General features: G+C 32.3%; 1 protein-coding gene across 1 annotated transcript; it reads right to left on the bottom strand.

The window, feature by feature from the left end:
• Window positions 1-23,283, bottom strand: LOC134235920 (heat shock 70 kDa protein 12A-like). Its single transcript, XM_062718095.1, has 4 exons — window positions 22,953-23,283; window positions 10,041-10,256; window positions 3,701-3,707; window positions 1-1,061 (listed from the first exon to the last, which is right to left on the bottom strand). Exons 1-4 carry the CDS (start codon window positions 23,265-23,267, stop codon window positions 1-3), a joined length of 1,599 nt encoding a protein of 532 aa, XP_062574079.1. The 5' UTR covers window positions 23,268-23,283.
• Between the last annotated feature and the right edge of the window lie 703 nt (window positions 23,284-23,986).

Raw genomic sequence — 23,986 nt, 5'->3', positions numbered from 1 at the left:
TTAAGGAGGGTGATCTAAGTAGACGACAGCAACCGCTCCCGTTGCCATACACGTGGCTTTGGCTTGGATTTCCGTACCACTGAAAGACATCTCAATCTTAATTTTACTATTGCCAAGGTGTCTTCCATCCTTAACTTTCAGATTTAAGACACCTATTTTCGAGCATCCTTGGTCAGTCACGTACTTGGGATCCTCATTAGGGGATAAATAGATTGCAATAGATAAATCTTCGCTGTCTGAAAATTTCGTCAATATGTCTTCTGTTTGATATTCACCAACGACTACTGTTTGGCCAACTGTTACTTGCTTTTGAAAAATATATCCACAACACCACATTCCGTCTTTCCAAAATTTATATTCATTTGGATGGATTCCATCCACAAATCGGGTGGAACAAACAACTCCGTATGTGTTCTTGCAAATACGTTCCCTGATAATGGTTGGATCATGTCCCAAAATAACTGCCCCCTTTAGAACGGAGAGACTGGCTTCTCGTGGTATAATTATTCGTGAGTTGGACGAGAAGGCATGTTTGACAGCATCCTGGAGTATTTTTGATTCCGAATAGCCACCAACCATAAGAATGTAATCTGCTTTTGTAGCTTTAAGTATGTCTCCAAGAAGTTTGCAAATTTCAGCGACCGATTTTTCAAAGAATCCATATACTACCTCGCTCTTCAATTTTAGTTTGTCATTTTTCAAAGTTACTGAATCATTATTAAATTTATTCTCTGAACCACTTTTTTTCCAAAATTTCAGCGTGAATTTTGATTTGGTGGTGGACTGACTAATCAGACTTCGTAAGGAAGAGGGAATTCGCAAATTAATGGATTCATTTAATTGTCTTTTTTTCAATTCGAAATCCTGGTATAATTCAACAAAGTCGCATGTTTCTTCCCTCTTATACTTCTTCAGGGAATGTCCTCCAATCTGACTTTCTAGGAAAGAAAAAAATGCCTTGTCGACTTTTGTTCCGCCCCATTTGTTGCCAGCTGAAATCTTCAGTTCTTTAATTTTTCCATCCTCTTCAACTTGATGGACAGTGATATCGACTGTTCCACCTTTCAAAACAAAATAAAATTTATCAGTAAAGGTCACTGATACTTAAATTTGGGAAGCTCCAATTAGCCCCAATAAAGAGTTCTGGACGCTTTTGATTCGAGAAAAAAAATCAATTGATTTTGACATGCATATATTTATGTATTTCCTGATAAATTTTTGTTTTAATAATAAAAAAGAAAATGAGTATTTTTATCTCCTCCGAAAAATTTTGGGCTTACGAAAATTTATAAAGCATAAGTTTAACCTAATATCAAGTAATGCATAATAAAATGCATAAAAGAGGCAATTTTAATTTGATGAAAAGCTTTCAAGGAAATAACAAGTATCTTTTCAGATGACACGAAAATAAATCGCCAGCAAATTATTATGTCATAATTTACACCAAAATGGAAAGATTACAAAATTTATATTTTATAATTTTGACGGAAATGATTACAAAATCGAACGAAATTGTTAGGCAGTCTTGACAAGGCTTGGTCACGGCTAAGTCAGGAAACCGGTACGGATTTGAAACAATATGCCCATGGACCACATCAATTTAGTGAATGCCTAAGTGGTCCCTATCCTAAAAGAGGGTATGATTTGAACAAACTTATATCTAAGCAACCTTGAATCTACACTAACTAAGTATGCTCACATATTTTTTGACTAACTGTGGCTTTTTCCCTATAAGTTTGAACTTTTATTGTAGTCCCACCCAACCCTGGAGTCATGATTTTAATAATTTCTGTATCTAAACTACCTGAGGATGCTTCCATACAAACAGGACCAATCATGACTTTGCTGTTCTTCAGAAGATTTTCTTCCTTTATACTCCTATGCAAAACATTGATCGTCCATCGTGGCCCCGTCCTACCCCCAGGGGTCATGAATTGAACAATCTTGAATCTACACTACCTTAGAATGCTTCCATATGAATATGACCAATCATGGCTTTGCTGTTCTCAAGAAGAAGATTTTTCCTTTATATTCCTATGTTAAACTTATATCATCTATTGTGGCACCGCCCTACCCCCGGAGGTCATGATTTGAACAATTTTGAATCTACACTACCTCAGGATGTTTCTACATAAGTTTCAATCTTTCCTGGCCCAGTGGATCTTGAGAAGAAGATTTTTGATAATTGCCTGTAATTTTTCAGTTATCTCCCCTTGGAATAGGGCGTGGGCCTTCATTTAAACAAACTTGAAACCCATAGGGCGTGGCCCATTATTTGAACAAACTTGCATCCCCTTTACATAAGGATACTTTGTGGCAAGTTTGGTTTCAATTGGTTCAGTAATTCTTGAGAAGAAGTCGAAAATGTGAAAAGTTTACAGACGGACAGACGGACGCCGGACAAAATTTGATCAGAAAAGCTCACTTCAGCCTTCGGCTCAGGTGAGCTAAAAAGGTTGTAGGGTTCTCCATACCGAAGACAAGGTCACAGAATCTGATTCTGATAATGAGAAATTCTTGCACACTTAAACTCGTGCGGAGGCATTGAATCCGTATCCCAAGGAGACGGATTTTAACTAAGAAGAAAAATTATGTCGCAGGTTTTGCTTGAAACTTTTTACATATCACGGATTTTAATGAGCATGTTAATCGTAAGATCTATTGTTTAAACATCATTTTGAAGAGATTTATGAACATGAGCTACGATGAAACAAAAATATCAGCTTCGGCATATCAAAGTCATCATTTCGTAAGATCATTGGTCAATACAATGCCCTTGTCAGCAAATAAAATTTATTATTGAGTCAAATGCTGACTGACTTTTTCATACTTATTGTTAGTCCATTATTTAACCATTACATTGACAACAGATTGTTCCGTTATCATCCAACCATGACAAGGAGCACACGGCGGATGTGATCGGTCGGCAAGGGATGCTCACTCCTCCATGGCGCCTGAACCCACCTCTGATGTTTTGGAGGTTCGTATTTGTTTTTCTCCTATTTTTATTGTTTTTTGGACTTCTGATCTTTAATACTGTTCGTTATCTCTATATATTTCATTTTTACAACACTATCATGTATACGCGGCCTAAAAATCCCAATCATGTTGGTAATTTTATTTTCAAAAAAAAAATAATAATAATTGAGCATAGATGATTAAAATATCAATTTCACAAAATACTTGTTTTTAATCTTCACAGCAGTATGGTACTTGTAAAATATCTTGAAAACCGTCCACAGAAACTCCACAGAAACTCTTATTTTCCAATAAAAATTAAAACAAATTGTAATTAGATAGAAAAAAAAAAGATTAGATATTTAGCACAAACGACAGGGATTACAAATAATTCTTTTATAACATATATTATCTTTCTATAATTATCTTAATAATGTTAATACAATCTTCACCATGTTGTAAAGAAATGTTAAAATTATTGCTCGAATACACGAGTTTCGAGATTGTAAGTTGTTTGAATTTCCTCTAATGCCTGTCTCTATGAAAAGGTGAGGATAAGGTACAATGCTCTGTACTGACAAGAATTCTTGCAAAACAATAAATTATACTTTGTTAACATACGATATATTCACATTTTTTATTTCCTTGTGTAATGAACACTTTTATTTTTTTTTTTTTTTAATTTTAGGAAATTATGAATCTATGTACATGTATTTTGGAACATCTGCTACTGTTGTTTTACAAACACACTGCCAGAAGATATAAAAAAATAATTTTATACCAAAAAAGAAAAATAGCACACATATGTTTTCCTTTATAAAACTTTTTATCTCATTGAGAGGTCTCTCCCTACTCCTGAGTCATAACTTGAATGTTTACACGACGGATATATTGTGATATGTTGTAGATTGTTGTAATTTATACATTTTCTGGTCATTTTTTATTTCCTTGTGTACAACTAATTTTTTCTAAATATCTGAAATGATAATGTGATGACATCAAATAACCAATTTCTATATTAATTTTACAGTTGCTTTTTATTTTAATTGTAACTTTTCTTTAAAAGTTATAATATATATACAGTATCTTTTATTTACTTTTATATTTGAATATAATAATCATTTTAGGTTTTCCCGAGTCAAATTTATGCAACTTTGAGTGTAATTTACAGTACTTCTTTATAGCGCAAATTTTATTGTGAAATTATATTATTATTGAATTTAATTTTTAATCATGCTTTGAAAAACAAATGGATTTCCTCCTGAAATGCAAGTACACATTTATATTATTTCAAAAGCACACAATGTATTTATGTATCCTATATTTTATCAAGAACAATTATTAGTCCCCTACCGAAAACCAGAGGGACTGTCTCCAAGTTTACCATCACTTTTCTCCGCTTGCTTGCAAACTTTGATAAACTTGTTTTTAGGATGTTGTTTTTTTTCAAACACACTAAGTTAATGCTGCAGTTAGATCATATTTGTATTTTGTTTCCTTCAATGATTTTTCAATTATTAAATTGGAATTTACATGTTTTTTGATTACTTATACTTGCAGGTAGAAAACTAAATCCCAGCCTGTGAAATAATTTTATACAAAAGTATATTTTTAAAAAACAACTTAAAGATGCTTATGTTCTAAAAACCTTTTATGGTGATAAAAATACAATAAATGCCAGAAAAATAGCACACATATGTTTTCCTTTATAAAACTTTTTATCTCATTGAGAGGGTCTCTCCTAATATGATATTTTTTCTGATATATGTTTGATTCAGAACGTTAAGGAATGTCATAACTTGAATAAATTTGAATTTACTTTATGACATTTTGCATTATCTTTATTGAAATGTAAGTCAGACCCTCCGAACCAAGTATAAATATTCATGATATTGGCATTGCTAACATTATAAAAAGATGCTAAAACAAGCACATTATTTGTGATAAATATAAATTTAAAAATTTTTAACAATCCATTTGCTATATTTGTGAAATATATGACGTTAAATATGCCATGGCAGTTTACATGATATTTCATATATTGTTAATATTTTCAAGAAAACTTTGCTTTTAAAAATGTGCCACTTTTGGCATTTTAACCTGGTGTATGATCAAGTAACCAGAAGTCATTTTAGTGCAAATTTTAAACAATTTTTAATTTTTGGAGAGATGCACACGGACACTCATCATATTGTAAACTATTAGTGTGCAATATCTAATAACTGGGCAAAAATAGGTGAGCAACTTCATATTCTAAAAATCGTTTATAAATGCCACCCTCTTATATTTTCCCATAGGCCTAATGTTAACGCATTTGCGGGTACATCTAAGTTTGTGTCACGGTGTGATTTATCATATTAACTTTTGAAATATTAATAACAAAAATTAAGATACTCATCTTAAATTCTAAACAAATTTTGAAAAAATAAATTGAAATTTATTTTTATGAAAATGAAGCCGAGAAACGGCCTTATCGAAGGACATTTTGCATTATTTATTGACGACCCTCGTATAAATATTCTGATATTCTAACATTATATGCTAAAACAAGCACATTATTTTTGATAATTAGAAATTTAATTTAACAATCCATTTGCTATATTTGTGAAATATGAGGATAAAAGCCATGGCAGTTTACATGATATTTCATATATCGCAAGTACAGAAAACTGCGTGTCAAACTAGTCTACGACGTCATGTGAATCATTATGGAGAGATAAAGGTAGCTTTAATTAAGAAATAAACAACAATATTAAAAAGTACTTATATTTACATTTTAAACAAATACATTTCGAGTCAAATTGTATTGGGCATACGTATTGCTATGTAGTGACGCGCAATAACCTAGAAGTTGTTTGGTCAAAATATCACATCGCTCTGTGATCCGGTCCCGCTATGACCTCTGACCCCTAAATGAAATTCACACAGAATTGAACGTATTTTCTCTTCAATAGGTTCATCTAAGAAAGATATTTGCAAATGTAAATATTTCTATATTCAGTTAGTGTTAAATTGGCACGATAAGTTTTACATTAGTTATTATTTAGGCCTATATGAATAAACACAAGTAAAAAGGAATCTGATTGGTTGAGATAGTCACTTGACCGTCGTGTTCGCCCTGCAACAAAACTTCGGTTCACCTCGACTGACTACGGTACCCTACATTGTACATCTAGATGTAATCAGCCGAGGTGTGCAGAATGTGTTTCACGTCGTGTTCCACGATTGTGACGTCACAATGCGGCGAATGCGATGATTACTACTGAATTCGATTGTTTATATCTTTGATCAATTATGTCGATATGAAATTGTAAAATATAAATAATTAGAAAAGTGTTTCCATGATTGGGGAACGAATGTTACTACACTGCAGTGTGTAAATCAGGATAATTTGTCTTGAAGGCTATTTCAATGAAGCGCTAGTGGTGTGACTTACACCTGTTTCATATTGTTCTCATCAAATGTATGTATACTTTACTTATTGTATTTCTTCATATTTCCTGCATTCTACTTGATTCGATATTTCAAAATTATTCCATGAATATTCGGGAGACATGAAGATTTCTTCTCCCTCACTATCTTGCAATAATTGTATAATGTTTACAATATTTATGCAAAGTGACAGTATTTGAAAGTGTAAAAAAAAAGAAAATTACTATATATTCGCCGTGATTCAATGGTACAGTTTTACCGTGACGTCATAATCTATTTCCCGAAGCTATGCTTTGGCTAATCTATATAGAAGTCCTTAACCTAGCTGCACTGCCTTGATCGGAAAATAACGAAGAACTCTGTTGTTAATTCAGTGTACACATAGTGGATTAACAATTAGTATGAACATGTTAGTCAGCATTTGATTCAAATTCTGGAGAGGGAGAGACATTTCGTCGAAAAAAATGAAACTGTGTTTATATACATTGTAAATTATGTAAATAGGATCTCCCATGGTTTGTAGTTGGAATTGATTTTTATCTAACGAGTCTTATGTGTTTTTTTTTATCCCTGAGCCTTGGTTTGGGGATAAAAAAAAATAACACACACAAATCTTTGGGTAAATGTCATATCCAACTACATGTACAAATCATGGGATATTTTTTATATGGTATGTTTAATACTTCACAATGAATGTTTCAGAGAGGTTTTGTATATATATGGCTCCACTTTATTTTACTTCATTGCGCTAACTCAAAACTCATTGTGACATCACAACTGTGGGATATGAAAACGATATCACTTGAGCTATACCCACTGGGTAAAGGGATAAACATGAGATAAATATAGGATTGCGCATGATCTGCAGTTGCGTGTAGCCAAGGATGGGGAATAAAAACCACACAATTCGTGGGATAAAAATCATATCTAACAACGAATCACCCCGTGGGGATCCGGGTTAGAATAAGTGCTCAGTACCCCCTTGCTTGTCGTAAAAGGCGACTAATTATAAACTGGGCGGTCCTTCGGATGAGACCGTATAAACCGAGGCCCCGTTTAACAGCAGCTGTGGCACGATAAAGATCCCTCCATGCTCAAAGGCCGTAGGTGCCGAGCATAGGCCTAAATTTGCAGCCCTTCACCGGCAATGGTGACGTCTCCATATCAGTGAAATATTCTGGAGATGGACGTTAAACAGTATGCAACCAATCAATCAATCTAACTACGAATTATGTAAGATTCTTTTTATCCCATGTTTTGTACATTACAAACAATATGAAGGAGTCCCGATCCTCTGCTACAAAATACACTAAGAAAATTGAAAATTTCATATATTGATTTTCATGAACAACAATGACATTAGAGCCACATGAAAAATAGTTTGAAGTGCAACTTATTTTTTTTTCAGAAATTATTTTTTGTAAGATCGTGATATGAAGAAATTTCAACACAGAAAACAGAAAGAGTAACGATTTATTATCCCAACATTAAATTTAAACTTTGTTAAATTTCCGTAGTTTCATACAAATTAAGGTGTATATAAAAATGATACTTAGTATCACACTATCAAAATCATGTTAGAAAACGTCATGAAGCGATGCTTCCTAAGCCAGTAAATCGCAATGCTGTATGTTGCTGTAAGAAAAAAATGCATCTGTAGGAGGAGTTGTCTCCGTAAATCTTTCTATTATCGTTTGTAACGCCAAATATTTTAAAGTTTTTGATTCACACCTATACGATTTAAATGAATGCTTGAAAATCAGCAGAAAAATAACTTAAAGATGTAAAAATTTTGTGTCTAAAAGTTAAAGATGTTAAGAATTATTTACTGCCCGCCAGTATAGGTAAGTGTGTTTTATTATGTCTTGAAATATTAAAAGCAAAAGCGAAAGTAGTGTAGCTTTATTAATACACATTCCTTCGATTGATAAATTTCTCGAGTCCCAAATTAAAGATTAGTTTATTAATATAAAGTCACAACCCAGAAAAAAAAACACACTTTACATTTGTTTTCAAAAAGGATCTTTAAAACAAGATAAGGCTTTTAAAGTTGGATTTCATTGTTTTATTGTTAAATATTTCATGTGAAAAAATGTAGCACTAATAAGAATTCTGTATTAAGTACTTGAAACATTAAAACATTCTTAAAAAGATCCTTAAGAAGATACAAGAAAGAATTGTTTTATTATTAAATATACCCCGGTAACAAAATAATTTGAAAAAAAAAACTGGCAAAAGAAACAGAAATACATGTTTCCATCATATGTTAGATTTCATCGAATTGACTACTCAGAGGTCTCAATTAGGAAACCCTAATTATGAAAACTATTAGTAATATTAATATTTTGTGTTTTGAAAATTATCTGTCTTATCAGAGGGTCGCTACTCCTTAAAGACTGTTTTTATAAAGGACCCCACTTCACTGTACTTAATCACCTAACGCAAAACCTTTTGTGACTTCACAAATGTGGGATACATAAACGATATCACATGAGCTATATCGACGGGATAAAGGGTTAAACATTGGATAAATTATATTTACATATTATACGAGGGTTGTTCGAAAAGTTCCTGGACGATGTCAATCCTTGCTATATTACTCACTAGAAATTTAAAATAAGCACAAAATAATATGTAAAAAATATTCGTTTTTTTATGTGTAAAGTTTCATTCCGTTCGATTCGATTTAACAGAAATCAATTTACTTCATTTAAAAATCAACATGATTTCCTACCCGGGAACCACAATTAACGACAATATAACGTCAAAACATAGTAGTAGCATCAAGAATCTCTAGAAAATACTTTCACTTCTCATTTCATCAAGTATTTTCCAATACCCACTCATTAAAAACATTTTTTTACTACTTGAATTTTTTAACAATTGCTCTCGATGTATAATTTCTTTTGTTAAAATTACAATTTCTTTTATTACTTAACTCTGCTTTCACAAGATAAGCAACTTGGAAGCACATATATTTTTCATTGACGTTCCAACTTTTTAAAGTTGTTATTCAGATTTTTACAGATAAACCGTTTCTTCACTGATTGTCCTCATCCGATACAGAGTCTCAGTCACTCAAATACTGCCGTACTATTTGTCCTCACTTGCACAACTCGCTTGTGGCATTATTTTTATTCCTCAAACATTTAAAAAATTTATTCGGATATATCTAGCGTAAAACAAAAATAATTATGACTGCAGACATTAGGTAGTGTATTTTTTGTAACTAAATTTTGATCTGCTCCGCAAGCCGATTTTTGTATTATATTTTAAAATCTGGATCAGTTTTGAATAAAGCGTTACGTTTAAAAAACAGTTATACGAATTATTCGAAGTTATTGTTAAAATATTTCTACCAAATTTGGATAAAATATGACGTGAAATAATAGTAATAAAAATAGATATGAGAGAAATCCACGATTTTTTTTAATAACCCTCGTACATTTATATAGATACTCTTCTAAATACAGTAGTTTGTATCTATACATGATTGTTGTTGGATCCATAATAAGAAAGAGAGGGAATTATGCGTTTGAGTTGTTTCAATAAAATTCACAAGCATAGAAAATGTATATTTTTACTACTTTTAATGTACGATGGCAACTAAAGTGTGGGCAACTACTGAGGATTACTTAAAGATATCTGACCTTTTCTGCAGCTTTCCTCATGAATGACTTTGCAGCTTCACTCCAGATGGCAGGAACCGTTATAACCCACCTGATGTCATTCTCTCCTATACCAGTCAGCTGGTTCTTGCAATGCTCCAACATATCATTCTTCAGGTATGATATCGAAGAAGAGAAAACGTCTAGTGCAAGCATTTCCTTACCATTCTCGTCACTGATCATGAAGTTCTTGAACTTCTGGAATATAAAATATCAAATTCACTGTACCAGAGAGCTTGTGTTTACTTTTTACAATTTATATTATAAAGGCATTTTCTGAATTTCACTGAAATGTTATTACTGAGAAAATAACGGTTGGTGTAAATATTTGTCAAGAATTACCTATAGAGCTGCTTTAATTTTTCTTCTTTACAATAATACATACAGCATGCATACATGTATGTGCTATTTGTTTTCATTTTAAATTTTGCTTTCACAAATATATATATCAATGGAGGTACTTTACTGTAAAATCACAAAAAACTAGGTTTGCTTTTTTTTTTGAGGAATGAAGAGACCAAACAATTCATGTCCACCACGAAATATGTTACATAACGACTAATGAAACAAGGGACAACGAACAGCACTCAAAACCAAACAAAGGTATAGAGATAACGAACAGTATTCAATGTCAAAGTTCAAAAGCAAACTAAGAGCAGAACAAACATGGGCCTCCAAAACATCAGAGGTGGGATCAGATGCAATATATGAATGAACATCCCCTGCCAAACGGTCACACCCGCCATGTGCTCCTTGCAATGATCGGGTATGAATCATATGGAAATAACAAACTATATTCAAGATCAAAAGTCCATAAAACAATATAGAATAAGAACAGGACAAACTCGGACCTCAAAAACATCAGAGGTTAAATCAGGCGCCATGGAGGAGTTAGTATCTGTATTTACTAACAAGGTCCTTGTATCGACCATAGAACTGACATTTTTGTTTCAACTTCTTTGTCAATAATTCACCTCGTTTGACAAAAAAATGTTCACACGTATAGCATACTTTTGCGTATCACGAATTAACTAAGATAGATAAACTCGATCCGTGTGCATTTGAGAAAGGTATATTGCTGCACAAGCAAGGGAAGTTGACCATAGAAAATTTATCACCTTTATCATAGAGTCTGGTTGTTATATTGCAGTAAGCGTCTTTTTCAATGTAGTAAAATATCCAAACATGAAAGAAACATGTCAGACTGTGCTATCTTTTATATCAAGCTCAGCAGGATATATTGTATTGACATACGAGGGATTATCAAAAAGTTCGTGGACTAGAGTCATGAAATTAAAACCGCTTTAGGCACATCAATGAATTTTAAAATATCTATTTAGCATCATCTTTTCTATCTAAAGAATAAATTATAAATCATAAATTTTATGTTTTAATAAATTAGTAATGTTTTTGTAAGCAATGGTATGTCCAGGCGGCGCTACCTCGAACACGAAGTTTTTGCGACCTGTTTTGTAACTGAAAAATACTCTTTTGATATGATCATTTGACATCCAAAATTCCCGTTAATTCAAATATGTGTCGGAAAACAATTGTTCCAAAAAATATGAAATTTTCACTTCATTTTGGATGTTCTATGATATTTTATCGTAAATTTTACACGGAATGTCCAAACAAATGAGGCCTCGAAAATGACGTCAAAAGGGGTGAGGGGTTTCCGTTTCCAACATTTTATAAAGTTTAGCCCCTGAAAAAACTGGTATAGACCTAAAATATGTTTAAACTGGCTACAGAGAAATAATATGCATCCAGAGTACTTGTCTTTTAGTGTCAAAATAGATTCATAGAGAAAAGGGATACACAGTAAATGTCGATTTGCAGTCAAGGTGTGAAAAATCAATCACGTCAAAAAATGACGTTGATCATGTGTTGTAGATATTGAACTCCCAAAAGCAAAATATGCCGGCACAATCAAGCGCAGATCTCTCCCAATGTATTAATCAATGTGGAATATTATATTCATTGAAGACCACTGTTAATGACATTGTAAAGTCATATGTAAACAAGACGGGTTTAAGTCCTTACTCTGCTCCAGAGAATCTCATCAAAAAAGTGTATGAGGTAGAAAAAGTGGACATTGAAAAAACAATGACGTTATCGGACGTCATAAAAAAAAATGACGACAGCGCCGGTTGATCATATAATGTCGTTTTCACCTTCTAATAATTTGGCAAATAATGAACGTATCAAGCTAAATTTTTCAACATTTCTTTATTTTTTGATGTTATATGTTCCAAATAAATTTTGAAAACACAGACTACATAGTACTAATTTTATAACTTCAGTCCACGAACTTTTTGATAACCCCTCGTAAGAATGGAAATTAGCATAATGTTAATTGACAATACGTCGTCAATATTGTTGTTAAATTTCAATTTGAAGGCAACAGCAAGTGATTTTTTTTCTTTTCGTGTATAAGATTTTGCCGAGGTTCTGCTTCATATGAATACAGAAATAGGATGTGCTAATCCCGGGGGTGCAATTGATACACAAGTGAATTCCAATATATAGGCTTGGTATCCAAAAACCACATAGATCTTGTCAATGAAAAACTAAAGCATGTTTTGATGTCAACTTCATAGTCCTTGTGTGTACAATCAGAATTTTTTTTTTCAAAATAATTTTGCAAAATACCAATATTTACGAGTACCGTTTTTATTGAAAAAAGCAGCTGTCAATGATGTCAAAAACCCTGTGCTTTAAATCATCATGGGGAATAGCTGTGTAGTACATGTAAGTTGAGCAAACAATTCATCCCCAAAACCAAATAACCATAAACAAAAGGATTTCCTAGTAATATTCCTAGTGCTATGCAAATTTGATGTTACTGTTATATATAGATAAATTCCAATACAATGTATTATTTTACATGTGACAATAGGTCTGTAATATGTCGAGTTGACTGCCGCGGATAATCTGATCAAACAGGACTAGAACATGAATTTATTTATCATAATGATTAATGACACATCCCTAACAATAAACTAGATATAATAAAATAAAACTTTGAAAATCAATTAACATTCATCCATTAAAGAGAGCATAATGTCAAGGAATTGTTTAATGCTTAACATTAACTGCAGAGCTATAGCTCTACGAAGAAAGGTATTGGCAGACCGGGGAACTACGTACAGTCTCTGCGATAGAAAAAAACTGTACATTAATTGCCAAACAAGCTGCTGTCCTTTAAAAAGGGGGACTAAAATACGTGAATCATATGCATGTGTTTCTAACCAAAATTTTAATTGAAGAAAATTTCTAGTTTAAGTGAATACTCGTGCATGTTCCTTTTGATTTTCTATCATGATCTGTCTACTTTGTCTGATATTACTTTCATAACAATTTTGTTGATATTATCTCGGATTGGCCCATAGTCTTGTCATAAAAACGCTGTCTATTTTGATACATATAAACCATAATAGCTGGGACTAAGCATCTGTTTTGGATTTATACAGAAGAAATCTATAATTGGAAAAATAGGTCTGATGCTCTGTAATACGCATATTTTTCGGAGCCCCCTCCCCTCCTCCAAATGGAACCTGAAAACCGTTCATACATTACTGTATTAAGCTGTATTTGGATTGCTGTATGTAATATTCTCTTGCGAGCTTTGAAGTACAAATCAAATGTTCTTTTTTTTTAAACCTAGACCTATACGAGGGGTTATCAAAAAGTTCGTGGACTAGCGCCATAAAATTAAAACCGCTCAAGGTACATCAATGAATTTTGAAGTATCTAGTAAGCATCATCTTTTCTATCGAAAGAATAAACCACAAATCATGAATTTTATTTTTAATAAATTAGTAATGTTTTTCTAAGTAATGGTATGTCCAAGCGGCGCAACTTCGAAAACGACGTTTTTTCGACATATGTGTAACTGAGAAAAACTCATTTAATATGATTATTTGACTTCAAAAAATCCCGTTAATTCAGGTATGTGTTGTGTCGCAATTGCTCTGTAAAATATGAAATTTCCACTTTATTCTGGACGTTCTTTGAAATTTTATCGTAAATTTTACACGGAATGTCTAAACAAATGAGGCCTTGAAAATACGTAAAAGGGGGGAACTTTGTTTCGAACATTATATTAACATTTGCCCCTGAAAAAATAGTATAGACCTAAAATATGTTGAAACTGGCTACAGAGAAATAATATGCATCCGGAGTACTTGTCTTTAATGTCAAAATAGATTCATAGAAAACGGATACACAGTTAATGTCGATTTGCAGTCAAGGTGTGAAAAAATCAAAAAATGACATTGATCATGTGTTGAAGATGTTGAACTCCCAAAAGCAAAATGTGCAGGAACAATCAAGCGCGGATCTCTCCCAATGTTTTAATGAATGTGGAATATTATATTTATTGAAGGCCACTGTTAATGACATTGTAAATTCACAAAAACAAGGCGGGTTTAAGTCCTTACTCAGCTCCAGGGAATCTCATCAAAAAAGTGTATTAGGTAGAAGATGACATTGAAAAAACAATGACGTTATCGGACGTCATGAAAATAAACGACGATAGCGCCGGGTGATCATATAATGTCGTTTTCATTTTATAATAATTTGGCAAATAATGAACGTATCAGGCTAAAATTTTCAACATTTCTCTATTTTGTGTTGTTTTATGTTCCAAATAAATTTTGAAAACACAGATTACATAGTACTAATTTTATAGCCTCAGTCCACGAACTTTTTGATAACCCCTCGTATATGCGTTGAATGAAGTTTTTAATTCAATTTGTTAAGTAATCTATATTCTGCAATTTCTTCCAACTTTTAAAAATGTATGTGCCATCGAACCAATGCATGCTTAGTTTGTAAGAGGAAGGACTGTTCAATAAATAATGTCCTGAACTCTATGACATACCATGCAGATATCATATGTCATTAAGCTTTACTTTCTCTCAATATTAAATCTTTAATGAATTTATAACAGTTTATGTGACAACTTTACATTAGATCAAGGAAGCTGGAAAATAAGGGAAATTCGAGACCCTGCATTAAAACTGAATGGTAAAGAATCAGTAAGGAAGGATATAAAGATAACGAACAGTATTCAATCTCAAAGTCCATTAAACAATACAAAATAAGAGCAGAGCAAACACGGACCTCCGAAACATCAGAGGTAGGATCAGGTGCCATGGAGGAGTGACCGGTCACACCTGCCATGTGCTCAGTAAAATACAGGGAAATTAAACTCTTCATTAAAGCTGCTGTAAAACGTGTTACGAAGCCCCAAAATTTCACTTAAATATGTAAAATTTACGGCTATCAATGTCTGTTTTATAGACAAATAAGCATGTGGATTTCAATGATAGAAATATTTACTGGGCATTAAATATTGGTTCTGTCCCTGCAAACAAAAACTTAAAACAACTTATGTACTGTTTGCCAAAATTTAACAAATAATTATATGTATGTATGTATGACACATAACAAATTTTATAGACATTATTTCGGGAGTAGTTCACGCTGTTTGAAAGAAAAGTTTGACAGTAAAAATATTAGCTTTGTACTCAAAGATCACCCTATATATTAAAAAAAAAGTTGAGTAAAAACGACTGTGTCTAAGAATATCTAAACGGTTATTTAAAAATATCAATGACTGTAGTTATCCACGTTTCTCTGAGATTCAAACAGATAATGAAACTTGAAATTATTGTTTAAAATCAACAAAACAAAAGTTACAATGAAATGTACTAATCTTGACAAAAACAGCAAAGGTATGAGAAGAGCCAAGAATTGGAAGAGCAATAAAACAGCTTTATATGTAATTTTCCTAAATATTAGTGGTCTTGTTGTTCAAATTCGTATTCAGGGAGGCAATATAATTTCTGGAGGAGTCTAGAAAGAAAATTTTGTAAAAAAAACAGGTTAAGGAGAGGAAGGAAGCAGAATTAGGAATTTACATCATTAAATTTCTTCATGACAGTGTTCAAACCCGCACGCCTAGAGGAGTAAAGAAGTTTTTTGGATAAACAGAAAGTTAAATGTTCTTTCACATTAACAATATTCGTCAAATCTTTTGCCTTTTGACTTTTGCCATTTTCCAGACTTGAAAAAACACCTTTCAGAAAGAATAAACAAGTCCAGGAAATCATAGGATCTGCCATTTTTCAGTATACTAAGGGTCATACCCAAAGATGAATTCTACAAACATTCAGAAATTGAATAAGAAATGTTACAGACATGCATATAATTCAATTGAAAGCGAATATAAGGTTATATCATTAAGACCAAATCATTGAATAGCGTCTCCTGTTTCTTCCGAGAACCGATGTCAATATTTATTGAACAGCCCTCGTATATCAAAGTAAATATTATAAAAAAAAAAATATACGCCAAAGAATAGATAAATACAAGATACAGACTAAAGGCACGATTTGCCATTGAATGACATATTCTAATTCGAATAAAGCGAAAAATTCTAAGGACAGGTTTTTTAGGGGCGAACATTCTAGCATTCTCGCACATGTGTAAACTGATGTATGCCCGTGGCATCTGGTTTAACCTCGCTTATATATTTTTGCGTGGACCTCAAATTTCTTTCATGGAATTCACAAAACTCGATATCGCAAAAGTCAACCTTAGTTCTTATCAATTAAACGCGTTGGGCGGAAAGAAGTATGTTATTTTATCCATGAGGCCAGCAAGTTGTAGATATGTTTGGTATTTACGAGATTCACAAAATAAAAAGAACTTTATTCGGTAATAACCAATATTTGCTCCCAAAATAAAACTTTGACGGTTATATATTTAATTTTGTTCATCAACAGGGAGATTTATGCTGTCTTTAAAGCACTGGATATTTTCATAAGCAATGACGTCATATGTTTGAAATGACGTCACAAAAATGACGTAAATTTAAAATTCCCATGATTTTTTACAGAAAAATATATATATTGTCACATTTACGGTGTTGTATTGTTTATTTGTCTTGTTTGTATTTTAAATTTACTGTAATAATTTTTCTAACGTTGTTCCGTAGAATCTAAGTTTTCCATTCTGGACCCCTTCGAACACCCTCTTTGGGACCTCTACATTACCTGTATTTATATACCTGAGTTTAGGCTTCCGCCCTTCTTAAAACTGGCTTTCCAAGATGTAGCAGCACGAGCTGACTGTCAAATTTTACTGCCAAAATTTTGTAAAGTTAAAGTTATAGTATTGTATATCGTAAATACAGACACTGACTTCTGAGGTGAGTAAAATGTTTTATTTACATTTTCTTCTCTGTTTTGTTAATTAAACAGTCCTGGGATAACTTTGCTATTTCAACGTATTTTAATTTTAGTTTATTTGTTTGAATGTTCGTTCGTTTGTATAGTTTGTATGTTCTAAAAATGTTATAGTGAGTAGTGTTTATTAATAGTATCGGCTCCAGTATTCTAGTATTTAGTTTCATCATGATTCTAAACCGTAAAGTAACTATGTAAGTGAAATTACTGTGTGTAAGTGTAAGTTACATGTAGAATAATGTAATTATTGTGTAAAAGCATTTAATACAAGTTCTGTAATGCAGCGCTGTGATGTTGACCCCACTATTATCCCATGTTTGTGTATAGTGGGTTATGTGGGTAATAACTTGTATGTAGCTTTGTGTATTTAACTGTGTAACTTAATGTGTTTACAATTTTGTGTTATATAGGTCCCGTTATACGTCCTCCGTTCCAGGTTACACGTCCTACGTTACGTCCTGTGTTCGGTGTTGTATGGTGTTGTATGGTGTGTGGTGTAACGGTTATGGTTACTGTGGAGCCGGAATATATATACTCAACAAAAAAAGAAACGCATATTGTTTTACTCGTCAAAGAAATTTTTAAAATGTACATGGAACAACTATTTTTTATATCATTGGATACCTTTGACCTATTTAAAAGACAACATGGGGATTTAAAACCAAAGTGTTGAATTATCTCCCCTGATTAAACGTGTTTATGAAAGTAGTGTTTTTCATGATTTCTTCTAAATCGGATGTCTATTTTCGTTAATATTTTGGATTTAGAGAAACTATTAACACTCCTATTAAACCCATATTTAAGATTTGATTGCAGTGTTGATGCTGCAATGCCACGCCGAAACAAAGATGAACACAACCAGGCTAACGATGATACTAAAGAGAACTACGCAACAGGAAGTTGCAACTGTATTTGGAATAAATCAATGGGCTTTGCAACCGTTAAACTAATGTCTGAAGACCGTTATCTGGCCATCCGCAGGTAACCACAATCAGGCAGGACCGTCAGACACCCCCCCCCTTTCAGCACCTCATGCTATTCAGAACTTTCTGTAAAAACTGCTGCTACAATTGCTGGATGAAAAAATCAGCATAAAAGTGCATAAATTGTTCGCAAGAGACTGAAAAGAGATGGTATTCCTCCACGATATCTGTATATTGGAAACCCACTAGAATTGAGACATCGCACAGTACAAATTATTATGCCCCTTGAATTTGGGGGCAATGAAAATGACATCAACTTGACTTTTCAAGTTGCAACATAGGACATGTTTGATTTTTATCACAACACACTTTAAAATCGCTTAAATAAAATAAGGTTTAAACTGAAAACTTAGATTTTCATATTTTTCAGAATATGCGTTTCTTTTTTTGTTGAGTATACTATGTACAGATATTGTAATCTAGATAAATGTGAAAACGCTTGTGACTTTTGTTATTTACTATAAGGAAATAAGGAAGAACCCGCAACATATATTACGTCGATAATTTGAGTAAAAATCACCGTGCACAAGTGTGATCAGGCTGAATGTTTTGATTCAATGTGAAGAATGATAAAATCCATGAAATGTGTAAACATTGTTCCTGAGCAAACTTGCGCTCTCTAATTTTTAAAGCTAAATTGTTGAAATTTTGTCCATTTTGCCCTTTTTCTAAAAATGATATAAAATTGAACTTGTTTGTGACGTCATAAAAACTATTATATGTTGTGTTAACTTATACAATTTAAAGAATTCAACACATTTCAAGAATTTTTCAAAATTTGACTTTTTTTGGGGAAAAGATATGCAGTACACCGTATATAGTTCTTTGCTTTGTGAGTGAAAATTGCAACCCTATCGTCTGCTCACATTATGTTTCAAAATTATTGAGGACGGTCTGTACATTATCAAACTCCCATAAAATATATATCATTGTTTCCTTCTTTCACAACGTAGTAAGAACAGAATTTATCTTCTCTTCTCCTAATTGTACATGGATAAACGTTTGTCGCTAGTATTTTTATCAAAACAATGTATTGAAACCACTGAAGTTAACTAATTTTTGAAAATGTTAATGGAAGATTAAAAATCATCTTCCATTCATTTTCCACAAAAATCTTTTTCACAGTGGGTTCAACATCACTTTGATTATTTAATAAAACTTCATTTTTATACTTTGAACGAATATGGGTGCTAGTCAAAATTAATTGGTTAGGTAATTTTTCAGCAATATCATTAAAATTAATTGTTGTCATCAATGACTTTAAAGCATGTATAATACCTGCAATGTCTAAGAATTTAGCATTACATTTGGATATATAGCATAAAATTCCTACTAACTGATTTTCCCAACTAAAATGGCAGTATGAATAGGCAAACTTTTTTCAGTCTAAAGTGTTTTTTTAAGAATAGTTTACGTTTCGCTGTGAAAATCATGAAAAAAATGTTAAGAACACAAGATTAGTAAAATTAGAGATTACTGTTTGATACCGGTATACGGACAGCTAAATCGAGGGACAGCGCTTTTTATGTGGGCAATAAATACACATTTATAATGGGCTTTAATGGGTGGCAACTGTCGTTCATTTTTTTGTCCTTTTAGTGTTCAACGGTTCTCTTGGCGTTCATTCCAATATTTTTAGATAAGCAAACTACAGTACAGCAGCAAATAAATGATTGTCAATATATCACTTTACTGCACAATGATTCAAGGAAATATGTCTAGATATGGAGAACTTTAAACGTCGCTCTCCTTCATGAATCAATACGAGGACTATTCAATAAATAGCTCGATGACAAGTTTGACTTTCTCTCATTGTTCAATCTTTCATGAATTGATAACAGGTTTTGTAATCACTTTTCATCACATATTGTCATTTGAGAAGCTGGAAAACAAGGGATATTCTAGACACTGCATTAAAAATGAATGGTAAAGAATCAGTAATCCGGGTGAAAAAACCCGCTTTGTTAAAACTGCTGCAATTAACTCGTTAATAATCCAAAAGAAATATTCATTGAAATATGTGAAATTTACAGCTATTAATGCCTGTTTTATAGACACATGAGCAGGTGTATATCAATGAACAAATATAAAATGGGCATCAAAAATGGGCACCGTTCTTGGCGAAAAGGAATTACAATAACCAGTGTAGTGTAGTGCCAAAATTCAGCACATTTTCCCTGACGATATTTGATTGCCTTTAGACTCATAGCGAAATTGATAGGCATCATTTGGGGGTATTTTACACTGCATTTGACGATAAAAAAGCTTTGTACGAGTACACAATGGTCACCCAATATTTTGAAAAATGAGTGAAAAAGACAGCATGTAAGTATAACTAAATGTTTATTTTGAAAAAATTAAATATTGAAGTTATTCATGTTTGTCTGAAGTTCAAACGGATAATAAAACTCCAATAAAATAAATAAATAAAATACATTGCTTTAAGCCCTCGAAACAAATATATAATAAGAAACATTTTACAAAAACAGCCAAGGTCTGAAAAGATCCAAAAAAATTGCGAAAGCACAAAAACATTTTTGCGTAAAATTTTCTTAAATATAGAGATCTTGTTGTTCAAATAATTTTTATTCAAGGAGGCAATTAAATTTTTAGAGAAGTCTATATAGAAAGCATTTTGTTAAAAAAAATTGAAAGGTTTACGAGAAAATGGACCCAGAATCAGAAATCCACCACATTGAATTTCTTCATGACTGCGGCCAAACTCACACGCCTTCAAGAGAGTAAATGAGTTTTGGAGATAATCAAATAGTAATGGTTTGTTATACCAACGACATTCTCCAGATCGTTCACCCTTTGACTTGTTTCATTTCCAAACTTGAAAAAAAAACACCTTTCAGAAAGAAGAAACAAGTCCAGAAAACCACAGAATCTGCCATATTTCAGGATAAGAAGGGACATACTCAAAAATGTGTATCATAAACAATACGAAATTAGACAAAGATGGTACGGACATGTGTTTTAATGAAAAGAGAATAGTGAAATCATTAAGACCTAATTATTGAAAAGCGTTTTTTTCTTTCTGACCACCAAGGACATTATTTATTGGACAGCTCTCGTACAACAGACATAAAACATACACAAAGTATGACAACTTAAGTTAGCGCAAGACGGCACAAATTGTGCTAAAATACTGCATATACGAGAACATTAAAAAATTTCGAAGGCTTTTGTCCGAACCTTTTCATTTCACGTCATATTATATCCAAATTTCGTACACATACCGGTATTTTAACAACAAATTTGAAAAATTTGATTTAGAAAGTTTGATATATCTTCATATTTATAAAAATCATTCAAGATTTAGAACAGCAAAAATGTGGTCACGGAGCAACATCAGAACTGAGTTATTTACTAATTTTCACTTTATAATATCTTTAGTCATACCTCTAATAAATGGAGATGAAACGAAATAAAATTTTCATGTTTGAATTAAGTCTTACTGTACTACTTAAGATGCTATCAGGTACTGTAATATGTCGCTCTGTTTAAAAGATATCAGTTTCTAAATACATATGGACTTGATTAAAAATGGGGAAAAACCATGACGTTGGAGGACGTGAAGGAGCAGCGAGTAGCAATAAAATTTTGCTTTGCATTCGGGAAACTTCTTTAACAAACTTAGAAAAATTCTGCTTAAGCCAGGAAATGTATGGAAAATAAGCCGTGTATATGTATAATGTGGAAAATACAATTTCTGAGTGGTCGTGAGTTTGAATCGGACGATGGATTGTCTGCAAAGAAACATGTTATTTAGGAAAATGTGTTCATCTATAATGTTGTAATAATAATATGACAATGAGGAACATTGTCTACGTATTTTTTGAGTGACCCTCGTACTTTGATGTCATTATTTAAGTTAGAAAATTAATAACCATAAAAATCTATTTCATATTTTTTACCATTTCTAGTGTGCAAATGATGCTAATGTGCTTATGTGTAGATTAAACAGTTTTCATGATCTTATTACCTATATACAGCTGACTCTCGATGGCTCGAACTCCGATCTCTCGAAGTTCTCTATAACTCGAAGTGAACCTACATAACTAAGCAAATTTATTTATCTCTCGAAATCTCTCGAACCAAGATGTGTTACACACATTTCATTGTTTTTTACCCTCTATCTCTCGAAGTTTAGATAGTGCGTGCATAAACGCCAATCAAGCGTGAAATTAATGCAGCTTGGATTTACCTGGATAACAGTGAATGCCTGGGGCTGGCATGGAGGTCTTAATTGGGCGTTTACATAGATGACACTACACCTGTGGGTCCTCCGTGTGTAGATAAAATAAATTGGTTATAATTGGTAAATTATAAACGAATCGCTTCAGAACTTATTTTGACTTGAAGCCAGGACGATAATTTTTAGAAAATAGTTTGAAAACATACATGTCAATGAGTGTATGAACTTTTATTATTACATAATCCCAGTATGTAGAAAATGAATTACACATAAAACTCTATTTCATATTTTTTTTTACCATTTCTAGTGTGCAAAATGATGCTGAACACCGGTGAATGTGTACCCGATCAAACACTTTTCGTCATCTTATTACCTATATATAGATAAAAAGTTTGGTATAAATATATTTTGTTTTAATATATTTATAGAATGATTAAAGTTACCTAAATCTTACCTGTGTCTTGTATAGTTTCATTTTGAATCTTTGAAAGAAGTACCATTTTTTGTACCCTTTGGAACCATCTGATGCCAAGTCTGCATATTTACTCTGGGCTTGATATCCAAATGAGTCAAATTTCTTTTCTGAATCGAACAATATACATGTAGGTGTTTTTAAGGATTGGTAATTGCCAGATAACAATCTGTTTGCTGAAACTTCAGTTGGGTTTCTTTTAAAGTCGTGTCTAGTGGAGTAGGCATAGCCTGAGTAACTTGTCCCAAAATCAATGGCTGCAACAATTAGGTAATCTTCCGAAAATTGAGATGACATCTCTATTGTAGTCTAAATCAAAGGATAATACATGGGTATTACGAACAGAATTCAACTGCAACAGTCCATAAATGTAATTCTTTTTTTTTCTTTTTGAGATTATATTGTCAGAAACACTTAAACCAAAATATCAACCATAACATGCAGTGCAAGCAGTGAAAACTTCTGTCTGGTGGGAAATTAAGTCTTTAACTCGTTGTATGAGTTTTGTGAGTACGTGGTAGTACGGACTAAATAAATTACATTTATTTTTCCATATCAAATACTATATTAGATATAATAGGGCTAGGGAGTATTTTGTTATTGGAATAAATCCATGATTAAAAAATAAATGTTAACGTCAAAACATGTACCCTTCATCAGCAAGTAAATTAAAACTTAAACTGAGTATTCATCTAATATTTGAAAAAAATGGGCCATTTTTTTATTTTATTTCAAAATGTTACTTGTCATATTAAAATAAGATTATTATAAGTGGTAAATAGAAACAGCAATCATGCAAGTGCAATAACGAAGATGCAGTTCTTGTTGTAATTTATGAATGTAAGTAGGAGCTCTAATTAACACTTGTGTAAATGAAAATAAACATATTCTGTATACCATATCACTAGAACATTCATATTATTTTGATATTCTTCTTTTTCCACTTAATGTTTTTGGTAAAATTTCGAATGCATTGCTTTACAGTAGGGACAAATAAAGATAAGTTTTTTTTTTAA

This window comes from Saccostrea cucullata, unplaced genomic scaffold (assembly GCF_032062105.1).
Source record: "Saccostrea cucullata isolate Sc308-1 unplaced genomic scaffold, CSIRO_AGI_Scuc_v1 ctg1034, whole genome shotgun sequence".
In the NCBI taxonomy this organism is placed as follows: Eukaryota; Metazoa; Mollusca; class Bivalvia; order Ostreida; family Ostreidae; genus Saccostrea; species Saccostrea cuccullata.
Note: the sequence above shows the minus strand (reverse complement) of the source record. Positions and strands in the feature narration are given on the sequence as shown.